This window comes from Gossypium hirsutum, chromosome D06 (genome assembly GCF_007990345.1).
Source record: "Gossypium hirsutum isolate 1008001.06 chromosome D06, Gossypium_hirsutum_v2.1, whole genome shotgun sequence".
In the NCBI taxonomy this organism is placed as follows: Eukaryota; Viridiplantae; Streptophyta; class Magnoliopsida; order Malvales; family Malvaceae; genus Gossypium; species Gossypium hirsutum.
The window spans coordinates 51998481-52013242 of NC_053442.1; the positions used below are offsets into that span (position 1 = coordinate 51998481).

The 14762-nt window shown below is 29.6% G+C and overlaps 1 protein-coding gene and 1 long non-coding RNA gene across 3 annotated transcripts; one reads left to right on the forward strand and one right to left on the reverse strand.

The window, feature by feature from the left end:
* Positions 1–4969: 4969 nt before the first annotated feature.
* Positions 4970–6548, forward strand: LOC107900400 (gibberellin 2-beta-dioxygenase). 2 transcript variants are annotated; one of them, XM_016826013.2, is made up of 3 exons: positions 4970–5647; positions 5729–6077; positions 6180–6548. In XM_016826013.2, the coding sequence occupies exons 1-3, from the start codon at positions 5271–5273 to the stop codon at positions 6192–6194; spliced, it is 741 nt and encodes a 246-aa protein (XP_016681502.1). In that variant the 5' UTR covers positions 4970–5270; the 3' UTR covers positions 6195–6548. The 2 variants fall into 2 exon arrangements, with proteins under 2 accessions (XP_016681502.1, XP_016681501.1); XM_016826012.2 differs by having other exon boundaries at positions 4972–5647; positions 6184–6548.
* A 2219-nt stretch (positions 6549–8767) lies between these two features.
* Positions 8768–9840, reverse strand: LOC121218354 (uncharacterized). The gene is made up of 2 exons (XR_005914599.1): positions 9392–9840; positions 8768–9095 (listed from the first exon to the last, which is right to left on the reverse strand). It is a non-coding gene; the product is annotated as an uncharacterized lncRNA (long non-coding RNA).
* Between the last annotated feature and the right edge of the window lie 4922 nt (positions 9841–14762).

Here is a 14762-nt window from a genome sequence, read left to right on the forward strand (position 1 = left end):
ATAAATCTACCAGATTATAGTCAAATCTAATAGGGGAATCCATAACACCAGTTAATACGATAATAGGGGCTTTAATTAGAAAGAAAATTCAATTAATCAACCTAGAGTGAGTTTCTCTTATACTCGAAAGAGATATTTGCGTAATTTAAGGATTTCTACAGATTAAGGCACTAAGTAAAGAAATTGTGTAATTTAGATTGATAGTGCCAGATGAAATCTAGGTGAATTCTTTCTTAGGTATTGTTTTGCTTCTTGGTTTTTAATCGATTATTTTCTTGTTCTGCTCTTTGTTGTGTTCGTTAGTTAATTAAATTAGTTAATTTAGTTTTTAAATCAATCACTCGAATTATTCGGTTAAATAATAAAAATATAGTAATTACTAGCACTTTTAGTCTTCGTGGGAACGATATTTTTGCTCACCGTAACTATACTATTAATTGATAGGTGTGCTTGCCTTAGTCAAATTTTTAGTTAGTTTCGTGGACATCAAGTTTTTGGTTTTATTATTGGGGACTAAAATATTAGGAAAACTTTATTTCTATTAATTTATTCATTACTTACAGACTTACATATACCTTACCCGCTGAGAACTTGCTCTAAACATCATACTTTGACAACAGTAATCGAATCACTAGAACTACGTCGGGAGAGATGTTACACAATTCACAAACATGTACAATTATACCATTTATATCATATACTATTAAAATAATGCTCATTTAGTGAACATAATGTTTAAATTCATATTCAATCTTTTTAACTATTTCGTTTCCGCTTAATTACCATTTTTGCTCGAAGAACCTTAGTAAATTGAATTTGGATACTTGGAATTGATTTGCTGACATAAACTGACATTTTGGGCTACTCACACAAGCTTCAGATCAGGGTTACTATACAAGCTTTATTCGATGCTACTCACATAAGCTTCAAAGAATTCATAACACGTGTTGGATCTCAAGTCATCGATAAATAATGATTCGATGTTGTTCACACAAGCTTCAGAGAATCCGCAACACATGTCAGATCTCAAGCCATTGATCATTAAATCCTTGACCAAACACCCAATTCCTTTTTGAACCTTAATGACTTACCATTCATATCCTAAACATTTACTAGTTCACACGACATTATTATTGTATTTATACCATTTCAAACTCTATAGCCATATACACGTTTTTCAATATCTCATATAGCAATCCATACACATTTTAAACTTGTAACAACATAATATACATATCAGCCAATCATATAATAACTTCACCTCTATTTGATACCATGTATTTATATTCATTTTTATTATATATTTCATATTTTACAATTTAGTCCATTTGATGCCAAAAACATTATATGCATAATAATTCAAACTAAAAAGCAAAAAAAAAATATAATACAAACTTATCATAATTTAATAAAGTAAGTCCAATATGAACTTACCTAGCAAAACAGCAAACAAACAAGACATCGATGACTAATATGAAATTTTACCTTTTCCTCGATTATCCTCCGATTGATTCAATTTCTGATCCATACGATAATTCATTTCAATTTATCAATTTCAAATACCTTATATCATCCTATTATAAGTATGAGCCTGTTCAATTTCACTTTTTGAATATTCTCTAAAATTTTGCATTTTATTCAATGTAGTTCTTAAAATCGAAATTGTGCTAACTTTCAAGTTTGAGCCTCGATTTCGAAATAAATCTCAATATAATCCTTCTACAACCTCTAATTATCCATAATTACAAAAATTCAACATCAATTTCAAAATTTTTACACTTTAGTCCCTATGTTCAAAAACTAGCAATTAAACATTACAAACTAGTCGTTTTTCACTTCTAAGCTTAAAACTAACAATTTAGTACCAAAAGCTTAAAAAAAATCATCCATGGAAACTTTTGAAAACTTTAATAGTTTTATAAATTGGTACACAGGCTAGCTAAATTAAGCTCCCGAGACCTCAAAAACATAAAAATTACAAGAAAATGACTTAAATACCAAATTGAAGGACCAAAAGCTTAAAACTCCGAAAAAAAACCTTATTTTTTTCTCACCCGCGTCAAGTTGAAGAATATGAAGTAAAATTGTCATATTTTCTTTTATTTTGTCTTATATACTTGGTTTAATAACTAATTAGTTATAATTTATTTAATTAAACTTTAATTAACATACTTAATAATGATTAACTAAATTGATGAATGAAAGTTGTCATCCACCATCGTTTGGTGATATAATAAAGGTTCAATTCTCAAGTGGTCTTTTAGCTAATTAAAAATTCATAGCGATTAAGTTTGATCATTTGTACAATTTAGTCTTTGTACCTTAATTTACTGTCCAAATGACAAAAATAGTGAGCCAAATTTTACTTAGACTTTATACTAACATCGTAAATATTAAATAATAATATTTACGGACTCGCTTATCGAAAATGAAAATTTGAAACCACCGTTTCCAACACCACTGAAAAATGAGTTGTTACAATTTACTTAATTGATTAACCAGTTAAACAGTCGATTCATGTGAGATAAGTGTAAAGTGCAAGTTTATTCTACTATTTATATAAACAATCAATTAACTAAATTAACAATAGAGATATAAATAAATAGAATAGGGAAGAGAATGCTCATGGATTGATCAATGTAAAAGTGCATTTCTGAAACAATCTCCGCTCGCAATCGTCTAACTTTAGAATAGAAGAATTCCGATTCAGAAAACATAAATAACTAGACTAAGGAATAAATTGCAAACTGAAATTGAAAGTATAAAATCTGATCTAAGTCTGAATCCCCCTTTCTTTTGGTTATGTTATTACTTATATAGGCTAAAATTGAAAGACTAAAATGCCCCTTTAATTAATACAACAATTAGGGCTTTAATCTCAAGAAAGACCCTAAACTGCCCTTTGAAAATGCAGTTGTCGTGTTTGTGATCATTGTGATGTCGCGACATGAAGCACATTGCTTGTCGCGATGTCGGCTCTGTTTGTAGCCTTTCCTTGCTTCGATCTTTAATGTTGCAACTTTTGTAGCCCGATATTGTGACATTCACTCAAGTTTTGTCCTCAAGGCTATTTTCAAGTCAGTATTTGATTTCGTGACTTCCATACTTTTTTGCCGCAAGTTTGGCAGCAGTTTCAACTCAAAGTTACATTTTTAGCTCCCAATTCACAGTACTTAGCTAGATAACCTTATGTAAGTATCAAAATATCATAAAAACTATATAAAAAAAACATAACTTAACTACTTCAACTATAAAACATAAATTAATACTAAAATGACTTGATTTAACTATTAAACAAACTAGAATTATGTGAAAAGGAATCTAAATTATAGTGTAAATCATGACAAATCACAGTCATGATACAATTCACAATCTCTCTTTGTCTTCCTTGGACATTTTGTTTTATCACTTTCTTCTTGTGGGTCTACTGATAAAAGAAAATAGCGGATTAAGATCCTTATTAATTAAACCAACATGAATAGAAGTTATCTATGTTATATTTGATAAAAAAAAAGAGAAATAGGTGGAAAGAGAAGAGATTATACTAAATTGTTACTTCATATAAGTATTTTTTTGTTTAAATAATTTCACTTAAACAATTGTTTGAAAGAAAAAAAGAACATATTTATCCCAAATTAAGGTTTCAACTATTACAAGAACACTTATGATTTTATATTAATCTTATTTCTTTTATTAATGCATGAAAAAAATTGTTTCTTTGAAAAAAACAAATTTATAATAAAGAGATAATTTTTTTCCCAATGTTGTAAAAATCACATCAAACTAATTGATTAAGCCCAGAACCATGCAACTCAAAATTCTTCAAATCAGATATGAAACTTATTCTTGTAAGTTAATGAAAAAAATGTTATATTAAAATAATACTTAATATTTAAATTATCTGAATACAATCTTTAATATTGGATCCTAGAATTAAAATGTAAGATTGAAATGTTTAATGTATACTTTAATCCCTGGAATTTTAGTGACAAGTCGACCCCACTCCAACAGCAACATTCCTCCCCAACCTGAGTAAGATTGTAAAGTTGACAATGATATGCCTCTTTGTGGAATTGCCATCATTTTAATCTAGAATCGACTATACCACAAAACTTGAATTCAGATCAACTGTATTATTTTCTTTCACTTTTATAAAAGAGTTTGCAGTCTAATTATATACAAAAAATTTAGAATTTGGATATTTTGATTTCGACCAGCCCTAATTTTGTTATTTTACTTGTTACAGTTGTTGACGCTACTTGTCAATTCTATCCATTAAGGGATTGTATTAACTTAATTCCGTTAAAATTTTATTTTAAATTTCAAACAAAATAATTTTATTCACTTGTCAAGACAGTGAAGATGCTGGCCTCACTCTGCTGACCTCTGATGAGTGATGACATTTATGGAGTGCTCAAATTATTTCCTTAAAATATCGAGAGAGAGAGAGAGCTTTAATTAGCGCTTTTTTTCTTGCCTGCTTTCCCCACTCCCCAACATGTGTGTACGCAATGAATGATACCACTTAGTTTAAGAAAAGAAATTATGACCCTCCAATTTTAAAATATATGTTTTTTTTAATTTTTAAATTTATATTTTTTTATCAAATCACCTAAAAATAAAAAAATATCACGTCAGTAATTAATTAATTTTTAAAAATTTTAAAAATTCAAAAAAATTATAAAATTTATTTTTAAAAAGTAATTAATTGTTAATGTAACATATACGTACAGTAACAAAGTTAACAAAAGTTTATTTTTTTTATCCATTTTAAAATGATTGATAAATAATATAAGTTTAAGGACTAAAAAAAATCAAGAAACGTGATTGGTGTTGATAGAAAATGGGTGAATTTTGAATATTTAGGCAGAAATTAAAAACAAATCAATCACATTATCATGTAAATCCTCTGTAATCATGTCAAACATTGAAAATTTTTGTAAAGGGGAAGGGAGTAATCAAAGATTTGAATCCCCTTTACCGTGTGATAAGAATCCCCCCCCCCCCACTCCACTAAACTAGTTTATGGAAACAAATGACAGTATCATATAAATAAATATTCTTGACGTGATCTCTTTTAATCATTTGAAACATTGAAAACTTTTGCAGAAGGGAATTGGATTACAATGCATGTTTTAATTGGTTGATACCAAGTGATAGAATGCATTAGAAATAGCAATAGCAAAGTCTTTAGGCGTTGGTATTTAAATCCATCAACCCTCAGGCCCCTACAATCTCCCCTCTGCTTTCCTTTCTCTTTTCGAACCACCATGGTTGTGTTGTCACAGCCACCAGCATTAGAGCATTGTTCCTTGATCAAAACATGCAAGCCTACATGTGTTTTCTCAGGGATTCCGGTGATTGAACTAAGGGACCCGGAAGCAAAGACCCTCATAGTCAAGGCCTGTGAAGAGTATGGCTTCTTCAAACTGATCAATCATGGTGTTCCAATGGAATTCATGACCAGATTGGAAGCTGAAGCTCTTAGCTTCTTTAACCTCCCCCAGTCCGACAAGGACAAAGCTACCCCTTTTGGCTATGGCAGCAACAAAATTGGACCAAATGGTGACGTGGGATGGATTGAATATCTCCTTGTCAATACCAATCCTCAACTCACCTCCCTCAAAACTCTTTCAGAAAATTTCTGGTATTACTTTTCACAACCAACATTTCTTTTAACTTCCCTCTTTGTTTCGATTAGTAATTTTGGCATTTTTTTATGAAGCAGCTATGCAGTGAATGACTATATTCTAGCAGTGAAGAGATTGGCATTTGAAGTAGTGGAAATAATGGCCGATGGCCTGGAAATTGAGCCAAGGAATGTGTTGAGTAGGTTATTAAGAGATGAGAAGAGTGACTCGTGTTTCAGGCTAAACCACTATCCACCATGCCCACAGCTACAGGCATTGAGTGGTAGAAATTTAATTGGGTTTGGGGAACATACAGACCCACAGATAATTTCTATCCTAAGATCCAACAACACATCAGGCCTGCAAATATGTCTGAGAGATAGGACTTGGGTTTCAGTCCCTCCTGATCAAACCTCCTTTTTCATCAGTGTTGGTGATGCCTTGCAGGTAACTTTAAAATATTCTTTTATTCTCTCTGTATGTTTCCTTTCCTTATGAACATACTAAATTGTGTAATGTGGGTGGGGATGAATATTTGTTTGTTTTAAGGCAGGTAATGAGTAATGGGAGGCTAAGAAGTGTAAGGCATAGGGTGTTAACAGACTCAATGAAATCAAGGGTTTCAATGATCTATTTTGGAGGGCCACCTATGAGTGAAAAGATAGTGGCTTTACCTTGTCTAATGGCAAAGGGAGAAGAGAGCTTGTACAAGGAATTCACATGGTGGGAATACAAAACTTGTGCATACAATTCAAGGTTGGGTGCTAATAGGCTTGGGCTGTTTGAGAAAACTGCTAATGCAAGCCTATGATGCTTGTGAAAGCTCCTCCCCCCTAGTTTGGATAATACTTTGGATTTTGTTGCCATAGATTTTTTCTTTTACTGATAATACTATTGAGTTTCTGACAAAGCATAAAAGAATATGTTATCCATGTTTTCCTCTTAGGCCCTACACCAATTCCATATAACATAATTTTGCTTTGGGCTCTAACTCATTTCCCCATCCATTGACACTTTCTTCTATCTCCTAAATTCTAATATGATACATTAATTTGACACAAAACATGGAGTTTTTAATTTTACAAATAAAATTAGTAGGTCGATAAGTATTTTATAATAAAATATTTAAAAAATAGTTTTTTTAAAAAAAAATTACATTTCAATTTTTTAAAATTACCAAATATTCACCCTTAAGTCCATTCCCAGTACTCAACTTTTTTCCTTTCTTTCTGCCCCTAACCACTTGCATGTTTGCTCTAATAAAGCTACGTTTATTCATTCTATCTCTACCTACTCTAACATATTCTCCTACAAAACTTCCTAAAATGTGGTCACACGAAGAGGACCACCAATGTTAGAACAACCTCTTCCTAAACGATTGGACTTTTGATCAAGGTTATTGAATTTAAATCCATGTGTCAAATTAGTTAAATCGAAAATCGATTAATATATTAGTTTAGAGTTAAGTTAAAAATCAATTGACATACACCGATTGAATTGAGATAAAAATCGATTGAATTAATTGAATTGGATTTTATAATTTTTTTATATATTTTTTATATTTAAAAAAGTATAAGTTTTTTAATAATTCATTTAATTGAAATCGCACCGGCAATTGATTTAGAATCAGTGACCTAATTGATTCGTTTATTGACCCAATTCCAAAAATATTTTTTTTCTGGTTTACTGGATTAAATCCGTCAATTCAACCACTTTAAAAATTAAAATAATATTAATTAATAATAATTTTTAAAATATTTTTAAATACTGAAAATTAGAAAAAAGAAAAAGGAAAAAAAAGCAAAAAGAGAGAATATATTTAGAAGCCAAAATGTATCTTGTTTTAAAAGTTATATTCAAAAGTCAATAATATTAAATTTTAACTCTAAATTCATATAACATATTATCATATAGTTAGAGCAAAAGAAAGGATCCAAGCAACAGGAGAAACATTTTAAAAAAATAAAAGATGAATAAAACACTCAAAACAAATCCCCCAAATAAAAAAAAATAAAAAATTGAAGGAAAATGAAAATCTCAAAGCATTTTCCACCGACTATATATTTGACGATATCTCAAATATATTCCATGTGCCGTTTTCATCATGAGACTGATTTGATTTAATTCCTCTTATCTGTGGCCGGCAATGCAATTTGTTCTCTACTTTTTTTTTCTCTTAATTATTACTCAACATCGTAAAATCGATAAAATATTATGAAAATTTTTATATTAAGATGTGGATTATATTTTATATTTTTATTTAAAAATAAGTAAATTAATTTTTATATATTAAATTAAAGAGTAAACTAATTATTCTGTTAAAAATTTATCAATTTTTACTATTAAAAATTAGTTCTTATATGTCAAAATAAGGTTCACTTGACACGTCACGTGTAACTAATTGATTATTCTGCCAACACCGTAAAAATAAATAAATTTTTTAATAGAAAAAACTAATATATTTCTTAATCTAACATATAAAATCTAATTTACTTAATTTAGCTGGAAGGAGTAATAATATGATATGTGTTTTAATTAAGTAACATAGGGTACTCCTTATTTTTAACCTGTTTCACGTGCTCTTGTTTTATTTGATTAAATTAATCATTTGAATCCATGAGTAGATCTTGGTAGATTATTATTCATATTTTATTTAAATTAATGATAAAACAAGTACTTTTATTTATTTATTTATTTATTTTGAAATGGTAAAATTTGAAATAAAAAAAAACATGGAGTTATAGTTTAGTGATGTGATTCTAATATTATGGCTAAAAGCCAAGTGATTTTATGCATGTATTCATTTGCTTAAAAAGAAGATAAATTTATTAGAATTTGTAATCATAGTTGAAATAAATCTTCAATTGAATGTATATGTTGATTCTAAATAATTTTTTTTATGTAGTCACATTATTAACTTTTAAATTTATAAAGTTATTATGTGGTGGGGAATAATAAAAAGGCGTATTAAAGAGATATAATTTATCTTGGAATGCATTTTCGTTGAAAATCTTTCATAATCAGGGGTGAAATTAAAAATTTTGGTTGGAGGGGCGAATTTGAATTATAAATTTTTTAGTGAGCTAAAAATATAGTTTCATTATTGTAATACCCTAATTCTGCCCGGCTCAATTTTATAAATAAAAACAAAATTATTTAAAGTCCTAATACAGTCCATTTACAATAAAAATACAAAAACCAAAATTTACAAAGCCAATTAACCCAAAGTACAAGCTCAATGGCCCAAAATGGCCCAAATCACTAACCCAATATACCCTAGCGACCCAACTTACAAATCCAGCCCAAATTCAATTTATCCCAGGCCCAAAATCTGCCAAAACCCTAGCAGTACCCAGTTCCCAGCGCCGCATGACCGCACTCTTCCGCGCGTGCTGCACCCCCATGCACGTGCATCGCCCCAGCTGGCCTCCGTATGTGCCACGTCCTTGACGTCGTACGCCGTACCTGCCAACGCAAACAAAATACAGCAGAGAACAAGCCAATTGGATTTTTTTCCATTTTTTTTATGTTCTTTTTTTTCTTTCTTTCTTTCTTTCGGGTTCTTGCTAAAAATAAGAGTATAAGAACTGAAAAACATTTGTAAACAGGGGGATTCAATATTCATTACGAATACAAAATCAGAGAAAAAGGTGATTTTCCCAGTTTTCCTCCTGTTTTGATTTCAGTCTTTTTTTCTTTTCTGCGTTCAATCATTAGTTTTTTTTAGGCGAGAAAGTGATAAAGAGAAGACGAAAGCGTACCTGGCAGGGGATTTCGGCCTCCTCCATCGTCATCGGATAGTAGGTCGGAATCGGAGACTCTTCATAGGCCTTTGGTACGCAGAACGACGCAAACGGATGGGGGGTTCTTGATTTCTGATGCGGCGCAAAACTCTTCCTCAGTTTAAGTTTTGTTTTAAATGATAGGTTTAGGGCTTATTTTAGTTTTAAGTACTGATTTTAAAACGTTGCCGTTCAGAGCCAATACAATGGCACTGAAACGGCACCGTTTCATAGGACCCGATCCGAGTGGTGACCCGATCCGGGAAGGATCCGCGCTTTATGGACTGTTTGGTTTATTTATTCACCGAGCCCCTCTTAGTTTTTATTAGTCCCAATTCGATTACTTTAGTTCTTTTAATTTATACTGCGTATTTAACCTTGTTTGCATGTTGATCCAAAGTTAAGCGACACCGTTTTACACCTAATTGCTATTATACTATTGTTTGCGCGAAATTGTTGATTGAGTCCCTTAAGATTGAAAACGATTTCATTTCGGTACAACTGTTTTTAATTTTAATAGTATCTAATTTTATTATAGTTTAAAATATAACAAATCATTATTTTAACTTGTATTTTATGTTTTAAATTTGTTTTGCACTAATACTTGGGGTTTATTGTTTTCTTTTATTTTGTTTTTTTTATCATTCTAATTTTTACTAAAATTTTGATTTAAAATCCATTAATTATTGTTTTCAATTATAAAAAAGGGGGTCTTTACATAATAAATTTTGATTTCAAAAGTTTTTTTTTTTTGAATCGACTTTATATTCATTATTTCTGATATTATTTTAATATTTAGCTTAATACTACTTTCAAATTTGCTCTTAATATATTTTTTAGAAATGATACCCAAATTCCTCCAAATTATTATATTTAAATACATCTTAAATTCATTAAATATTATTTCATTTTTTTATATACTTCTTTAATTTGATATATTGTTATAAATTTCTTCATTTATTAATACACATTGGGGTAGATTAGACATAATTATATATTTAGATGTTGTATAATGTCAGTAAAATTATTGTTGACATTGTATTTGTATTTATTTATTGCTTATTTGACTGCATCTTAGTTTATGTTCGAATTATCATTTATCGTTTTACATTACGTTTTTAAAACTTTGCACCTTTATCATACCATTTCATATTAAAAAAGCCTAGCATTTATGATCTTCGAGAAAATTGAGCCCTAATGTATTGGTTTCTAATTTTCCTCGTTGAATCCAAATAATCGAAAGTCTTTTTAATCAAGATATATAAAACTCACTTTCGGGAATTCGATAAGTCGTGTCCTAATATATTGGATGTGATGCGTCGATTTCTCGAAATGAGGTTTTTTTTTAAAAAGAAAAAATAATAAGTGCAATATTCAATGCTCGGAACTTTGAGAAATCGTGCCCTAACGTATTGGGTTTCAATTTTTTTCATCGGACTTAAAGCAATTGAATATCCTTTCAAATCTCACCTCGCAAATTTTGAAAATCAAAAGACAAACTTATTCTCGAGGACTAAAAATGTCGTGCCCTAATGTATTGGGTGTGTCATTTTATTACTCTAAGATAAGGAGATCTTTGGTATTCGCATCGATTTATCCATGAATCTTTTATGAAATTAAAAAGAAGGGGGAAGGATCGTATTCTAAAAAGTTTTCCAAAGTTTTAACACTAAGACATAAAATGATCAATTCGGTACCGCTTTTTGGGCGTTTCGAGGGTGTTAACCCTTCTTCGGGCGTAACCGACTCCCGAACCTATTTTCTCAAAATTCGCAGACCTAAAATTATTTTTCAGGTGATCCGATCACACATTAATAAAAGATCGGTGGCGACTCCCATTTTCCTTTTTAAGTCGATCCCTGCTTTTCAAATTTAAAAATAGTTTCGACAATTATTGTATTAATGTAAAATTTTACAATTTAAAAGATTAAATTAAAGAAGTTTTATTTTTAGAAAAGGCATAATTTAAGTATTAAATTAATTTAAAATTTTAGGGGGGATTTTCATATTTGTGTAAGCTTCGCCCCTTGGAGACAAGAAATAAAGAGTTTTGTAAGGCATAAGATGATTTTTATTTTGGTTGAAAAACATATTGTTTCTATGTTTTGAAAGAGCTGCATAGGGTACACGAGAATTGTGCTTCCCACTTCCAGCTAAACCACTATAATCGCATGATAGAAGGTCAATCAAAACACGCAATAACGAACGGGTTGGAAACAATTCCATCCCCCTCTTCCCATTTCTCCCACACGAAATTATTTTCTCTCTTTGTAGGTCAATACATATTTTTTAACGCCATAACTTGAAACCCATCATTGTTATATGTCGTTAGAACGTAATAATATGCCGGTACGTGATAACTTTATATTATGACACGTGACAAAGCTAAAAGTATAATTTAATAAGAATTGAAATATTAAAATAAAAAATATATGAAAGCCAAAATATTTGTTTAATTTAAATTTAGGCTTTTATTTTTTAACTTGAAATATTTTTATTTATTTTAGTTATTAAATATCTTTTGAAATAAAGAAAATTAATGTAAAAGAAATCTTAAAGACTAAAAAAATTGGTTTTCCATCAAAAAGAAAATTAAACAAGTCGGGTTGGGCATTGAAATATTATTAGAATTTGGCAATTACATATTGCATATGTAAAATGTCAAAAATTATTCTAATTAAAATAGTTAAAATATGCATAAAATTATTTGATGTTACAAAAGAAAAGAAAAAGATCATATATGGTTAGAGAAAATAAATCATGTCAATATATAATTTGCATAATAGTTTGATTTTATTTTTCTATGAGCATAAAAATAAAAATATTGAATGTATTCGAGTGATTGGAATGGTAAATAAATAAAATTAAGCTAAGATGAAACCAAAAGTATTACTAAATTTATTATGCCAAACTATAAATTTTGAAGGGTTAAATATAAATTTACCTTATTCTAAAAAATTATGGCACTTAAAGAAGATTAAAAGAATTTAAGGGGGGACAAATAAAATATTATTGTATTTGAATAGGATGTTAAAAATTGTAGATCAACTTAATTTTTTTAGGGCGGCAAATACATAAATATTCTTTCTTTCTTTTTTTAATGGGGTACAACAAGCTGAGGAAGTTCTTCAAAATTTTAGGAACCTGTATATGTTTTACCCATCAAATTTTAAAAATAACTTAATAAATTTAATAGTTGTTATTTGGTCAAGATTAAAATTCTAAAATTTTAAAAGTACAAGAATTGAAAATGATTAAATTAAAGTATAAGTACTAAATTTATAACTTATTCAAAGTATAGGGTCTAGTAGCATAATTTGACAACAGATTTAAGTAAATATATTATTATGTATTGATTTTTTAATTGCTTGAGGTTTTGTGAAGTATTGATATTTAGTATTGATTTTATATGATATTAAAAAATATTTATTTTATTATATTTCGATATTGGCATAATTAATTTTTTTATGAAAAGTTTAAAATTATTAAAAAGTACATTCAAATGAATTTGGACAAAATGACATTAGGTTTCTTAAAATTTAGATATTCATTTGTCTATGTTGGTTTTAGATAGGAAATAATTTTTATATCTTGTTATAAATTTATAATTTTTATTTTTTGGTAATACTTATCACGTCATAATATGATGTTGCCACATCTCGTAATATTGTTGGCTATCAGTGCTACATCATCCTTTTCTAACAACATTATAATGAAAGTACCAAAGCGTATGACAGATTTCAAATTTAGGTACCAGTTAGATTTAAAAAGAATATTTAGTTACCAAAGGAGTAAAAGTTACTAAGCTTAGAAGTTAAAATTTATACTATTATCTAAAGGATTGTTTGAGTTGGTATCACCCATCGATCAAATACCAATAGTTGAAAATTTACCAAAAACTATAATTTATGGTTTTAAGAATAACAATACACACAAAATTTTTAGAATTTTGAATATACTTCAGTTAGTTCTATGGCGAGTGGCGAGTGGTGAAAATTTTGAATTCTCTAAAGATCAATCAACCAAAAAAGTGAGATTCAAGGACTCGAATACAGATGGGGACATTGATATGGTAGTGGATTTGGAACCTAAGGCAACATTTTCCTAGAAAGACAAATTTGTGGGTGGTTTAGCAGGTGGAGCCAGGGCATCAAAGGCTCATTCTGGTTTTGGAGTTGATGAAGAGATTGAATTGTTGGACGGGGATATCATGAGATCTATGGTGAATGGAGTTCCACGATTAAATTTTAAGAAATAGTTAATCAATTGTCGATTCAAGACATGGCCATCACGGTGGTCATCAATGTAACACGCCAAACTCGATCCTTTAGGAGGGTCCGAATGTGACGTGTCACTATTCAGAATTCATTATCTTAAGCTATTTCTGGTGTAAGCATTATAAAATCATAATGTTTGAAATAAAAATTTAATAAAATATGGAAAATAAAGTATAAGCCAAATGACGTATAGAATTTCAGTAATATATTTTATCAACCTAGGATAAAAATTCTTTTCAATCATTCAATAAATTTTAATGGAACTTCATTGAGTCATAATTCTTCAACATGAGTTTTAATTACAATTTCTTTCCAAAAATACAATCAGACATCACCCCCATCATCATGCATAATACAAAACAATAGAAGTCTCACAGCAGCAGATGCCCTCTAGCGTAGTCTAACAGAATGTCTTCCTTCAATAGAAAACCTGAAAAGGAAAAGGGAAACGAGGTAAGTTTAAAAGAAAGCATAACAATAGTTATTAATTATTTGAGCAGATCCTTTCAAGGTTTAAACACAATTATACAATTCGCTAGATGGCGAGTACTATTCACAGACAGACAATATGTCAGTTTACTATTACTTTGGTGTATACAATACGCCCATATGACCATTCAGACAAAACTTCATCATGTTAGCCACATACCTAGACCCATAGTCAGATTCATATCATTCAATCCATTCTTATTCCTTTGGTTTATATCATTTGTTGTGATTTGCCAATCTGATTTGCAACATTCATTTGCCCTACCAGAGGCTACACAACCGTTTTCTTGTATCGCGATCTGCCAGTTCAATGTACATTTCATCAAATGCAATGCCATGAATATACTTCCTTAACAACATTTCCACGATTAAGACCATATCAATCTTGTCAGAAGCAGAAGGTAATGACTTAAGCATGAAGAATGATTCTTACACTTTAACACAGACATCACAAACCCATATTGACAACTTTCAACAACTATTTTTCATATACACACATTTCAGTTTTGCAAAGCATAAGTACTTGCCTTACACAAAATATAATGTAAGAATATTACACACATGGAAGCAAGAAGGAACTCACT